The sequence below is a fragment of the Tachyglossus aculeatus genome, unplaced genomic scaffold, assembly GCF_015852505.1.
Source record: "Tachyglossus aculeatus isolate mTacAcu1 unplaced genomic scaffold, mTacAcu1.pri scaffold_349_arrow_ctg1, whole genome shotgun sequence".
Classification (NCBI taxonomy): domain Eukaryota; kingdom Metazoa; phylum Chordata; class Mammalia; order Monotremata; family Tachyglossidae; genus Tachyglossus; species Tachyglossus aculeatus.
The window spans coordinates 4887-9776 of NW_024045061.1; the positions used below are offsets into that span (position 1 = coordinate 4887).

At 45.3% G+C, this 4890-nt stretch overlaps 1 protein-coding gene across 1 annotated transcript; it reads left to right on the top strand.

Annotated features, from left to right (window-relative positions):
• Positions 1-509: 509 nt before the first annotated feature.
• On the top strand, positions 510-1409 carry LOC119923881 (vomeronasal type-1 receptor 45-like). Its single transcript, XM_038743069.1, has one exon. The coding sequence runs from the start codon at positions 510-512 to the stop codon at positions 1407-1409; it is 900 nt and encodes a 299-aa protein (XP_038598997.1).
• Positions 1410-4890: the final 3481 nt, after the last annotated feature.

The following is a 4890-nucleotide window of genomic DNA, read 5'->3' on the forward strand; positions in this document are numbered from 1 at the left end:
ACCTTTTACTGAATTCAACTACCTGTCCCTCAGGGAGGAGGTCATCAGGAGTGACCTACTACCAGCTCTAGCAACTTCTGATGGTCTTCCTCTATGACCACTTTGTGTGAGGTTACCTTGAGTGACTGCCTCATCCTGGTACATCAGTGCAGTCTATCAGAAGGTTCAGGTCCAGTGGGTCCATGGAATATCACTCTTTGCTGGGGGTAAGACAAATGTCACACCTGTTAAGGGGAAGTTTTGCCCTACTCATTTGCTGAGATCATTTGAATTGACCAATAAATACAGAGATTTAGATTTTCTTAGTGCCTTTGACACCAGTGGTTTACATATAAATCTATTTTTTCAAAACTCAATAAACATGACTATTCCCTACCAGTTTTACTGAAATACTCAATTCTTTCTGGATCCTTTGCCAATTTTCTTTGCAGCTCCAGGAATGAAATTGTCAGTCTCTGGACCATCCTTTCTTCCTCCAGTGTTGCTGCAGATATTTGTATCAAGAAGCAATGAGCATTGACGAGGCTCAGGAAGTCTGTTTCCTCTTCCAGAACGGAGTAGGTATCATCGGGAACTCCCTTCTCAACATGCTTTATCTCTCGTCGTTCATCCTGGGTTCCAAACTAAAGCCTACAGACCTGGTCATCATTCACCTAGCTCTGGTCCACACCGTGATTCTTCTTACAAGATGGATCACCAGAACAGCAGGAATTTGGGGGCTGAAGCTTGTACAGACCAATGCTGAGTGTAAGCTGTTTGCATATGTCTACCGCATCACGCGGGGCCTCTCCATCTGTAACACTTCCCTACTGAGCATGGTCCAGGCCATCACCATCAGTCTTACCACCGCCTATTTGTTCCAGCTCAAACATAAGTTCCCACCCTTCATCCTCCCAGCCTTAGCCATCTTGTGGATTCCAAACATGCTGATAAGCACCAACCTTTTGTACCAAGTGGTCACTTCACATAATGCAACCAGCATTGAGGGCAATTGTTACATTGTGCCCTTAAACAAACTCCTTGAGGGTCCGATTCTCACCTTCATGGCTCTCCGTGACATACTCTCTCTGGGGCTAATGAGCTGCTCTAGTGGCTACATGATCCTCCGCCTGCATCAACACAGGCGCCAGGTCAAGCATCTCCATAGTACCAGGAAAACCCCTGAAACATCACCAGAGAGACGAGCCACCGAGACCATTGTGCTGCTCGTGAGCTGCTTTGTAGTCTTCTACTGTGGAGACTTTGTCCTTTCCCTGTTTCTAGCTACATCCATGAAGAATAATATCACCTTTCTTAATACTAACATGTTTGTGGTCAGTGGATATGCAACTGTCAGCCCCTTTGTCTTGCTCACCTGTGACACAAGAGTCATCAAGTTCCTGGGTGATTTTCTGAGGAATAAGACCTGAAGGTCTCCTCAGAACATACTTCTGTCTGCAAACCCTCTTTGATATGGGAACTCAGTGATGATCCTGGTGTCTCAAACAAAGAAGACCATGGAAGAGCAATGTCACCATTAAACCAAAGATATCCTTCGCTGTACTCCCTAGAGTTAACCAGGGTTTCATTATTCATTCGTTCATTCATTCAATTGTATTTATTGAGTGCTTACTGTATGCAGAGCACTGTACTAAGTGCTTGGGAAGTACAAGTTGGCAACATATAGAGATGGTCCCTACCCAACAGTGGGCTCACAGTCTAGAAGGGGGAGACAGAGAACAAAACAAAGCATATTAACAAAATAAAATAAGTAGAATAAATATGTACAAGTAAAATAAATAAATAAATAGAGTAATAAATACGTACAAACATATATACATATGTACAGGTGCTGTGGGGAAGGGAGGGAGGTAAGGCAGGGGGGGATAGAGAGAGGGAGGGAGGGGGAGAGGAAGGAGGGGCCCTCAGTCTGGGAAGGTCTCCTGGAGGAGGTGAGCTCTCAGTAGGGCCTTGAAGGGAGGAAGAGAGCTAGCTTGGCGTATGTGGGGAGGGAGGGCATTCCAGGCTAGGGGGAGGACGTGGCCCGGTTGTCGACAGCAGGACAGGCGAGAATGAGGCACGGTGAGGAGATTAGCAGCAGAGGAGCCGAGGGTATGGGCTGGGCTGTAGAAGGAGAGAAAGGAGGTGAGGTAGGAGGGGGCGAGGTGATGGAGAGCCTTGAAGCCGAGGGTGAGGAGTTTCTGCCTGATGCGTAGGTTGATTGGTAGCCACTGGAGATTTTTGAGTACTTCAGTATTGTTAATTTCTACTCTAGAAGCTTTCCCAGACTCCTGGCTACGGTCCCCTCCATCTCCTATTTTGCTTTGCTAGATTTTTATGGCTAAAGATCGATGGCTGGATCTGTGCACATGATGTTCTGTCTCCTCAGTTGATCTTTATCTGGATAGCAGCCTGGCCTAATGGTGCTGGGATTCAGAGGACCTGGACTCTTATCCCGACTCTGTCACTTCCCAGATGCGTGACCCTAGATAAGTCACTTAGCATTTCTGTGCCTCTGTTTCTTCCACTGTAAATAGTAGATTCAATATCATTTCTCCCTCCTACTTAGATTGTGAGTTCCCTGTGAGGCAGAGACTCTGCCCAACTTGGTTAAGTTGTACCTACCCCAGCACTTAGAACTGTGTTTGACCCAGAGGAAGCACTTAAAAAAAGACCATATCATCATTATCACCAGAATTATGTTATTATCATTGTTATTATTATCATCATTATTCTAACAGCCCACTGTTGGGTAGGGACTGTCTCTATATGTTGCCAATTTGTACTTCCCAAGTGCTTAGTACAGTGCTCTGCACACAGTAAGTGCTCAATAAATACGATTGATTAACAGAAACCACTTGAGTCCCATGGAATCACCAGATTTTCATACTCCCTCATTTCTCCTCATCCTTTGTCATCTTCCCCATTATCCTCCCTTAAAGCAGAATAGAGAGACAAAGAGTTTACTAAAGATAGGGATAATAGTAATGATAATAATATAAATTGTGGTATTTGTTAAGTGCTTACTATATGCCAGGCACTATACTAAGCATGGGGATGAATACAAGCAAATCGGGTTGGACACAGTCCCTGCCCTGTATGGGGCTCTCAGTGTCTTAATCCCCATTTTACTGAGGCAAAGATAAGTTAAGTAATTTGTCAAAGACCAAACAGCACAGAACCCAGATCCTCTGTCTTCCAGATTTGTGCTCTTTCCACTAGGTAAATAGGCCACACTTCAACGAGCCAGTATTTACCTATAGATAATATTACTAGTAATTATCACTCCATTCCTCAATGTATGTCTTTTGGTCTCCCCGCATTAGATGGTAAATTCTTTGAGGACACAGAAAGACTTTTACTATTTTCATTCTCCTAAGCATCGTTCTGTACAATAAGTAATTTTAAATGAATGATTCCTGAGAATGAATCAGGCATTCCGCCCCTCCCTATGCACCAGTGCTCTCACAGCAGAAAAATCAGCATTTGTTTGGGGGTCCAGAGACTCGAAGTGGCAGAATCACATAGACCATTGCCCTCGCCAGTTCTTTAACTCCCTCTTCAAATCCCCTGTCCTTGCCTCCCCCATGTCCTTTTCCTAATGACCTGGCTACGTGAAGCAGCGTGGCTCAGTAGAAAGAGAACGGGCTTTGGAGTCAGAGGTCATGGGTTCAAATCCCGGCTCCACCAATTGTCAGCTGTGACTTTGGGCAAGTTACCTCATCTGTGAAATGGGGATTAAGGCTGTGAGCCCCCCATGACACAACCTGATCACCTTGTAACCTCCCCTGTGCACATAGTAAGCGCTTAATAAATGCCATGATTATTATTATTTTTTTACCTACTTCGTTGAGAAAATTGAAATGATCAGACACGATCTCCCTAAATCTTCCTTTGTTCCTTTCCAGTCCCTCCCTCCTCCTGCCCCTTCTTCAACTCTGTCATCGTTCCCAGGAGTATCTCAAGAGGAGATCTCCTATCTTCTCTCAAAATCCACCACCTCCACCTGCTCAAACTATCCTGTCCCTTAAAACCTTATCAACCCCCTGTAATTTGTTTTGTGGTCTGTCTCTCCCTTCTAGACTGTGAGCTCGTTGTTGGGTAGGGACTGTCTCCATATGTTGCCAACTTGTAGTTCCCAAGCGCTTAGTACAGTGCTCTGCATACAGTGCTCAATAAATACAATTGAATGAATGAAAACACTTGCCCCCTCCCTTCTTTTCTCATTGACTGTCATCTTCATCTGTTTACTCTCCAGTGGTTTCCACCCCACTGCTTGAAAACATGACCATGTTTCCCCTATCTTAAAAAAAACCTCCCTCGACCCCATTGCTTTACCCAGTTATTACCCCTCTGTTACCATTCCTTTCCAAACCACTTAGGCGAGTTGTCTGCACCAGATATCTCAAGTTCCTCTCCTCTAATACTTGCCTTAACTCACTCCAATCTGGCTTCTGTCCCTTTCATTTCACAGACACCGCTGTCTCAAAAGTCACAGATGATCGCTTATTTGCCAAATCCAATGGCCTCTACTCCATCCTAATCTTCCTTGGCCTCTCAGCTGCCATTGACATTGTGAACACCCCCTTTTCTGAAAACATTTTCCAATATTCTCTTTCCCCTGCTTCAGTCTATACTTCACTCTGCTTCCCGGATTATCTTTCTACAGAAACGTTCTGGGCATGCAACCCCACCACCCCTCAAAAATCTCCAGAGGTTGCCTATGAACCTCAGCATGAAGCAGAAACTCCTCACTTGGTTTCAAAGCTCTCCATCACCTTCCCCCACTCCTACCTCACCTCCCTTCTCTCCTCTACAGCCCAGCCTGCAGACTCCACTCCTCTGCCACTAACCTCCACTCTGCTGCTGCTTGGGGTTGATGGTGGGACAGGCGAGAATGAAGCACAGTGA

Excerpts from the sequence above, each read along its gene's own strand:
- LOC119923881 (XM_038743069.1), top strand. The coding sequence starts at position 510 with ATGAGCATTGACGAGGCTCAGGAAGTCTGTTTCCTCTTCCAGAACGGA.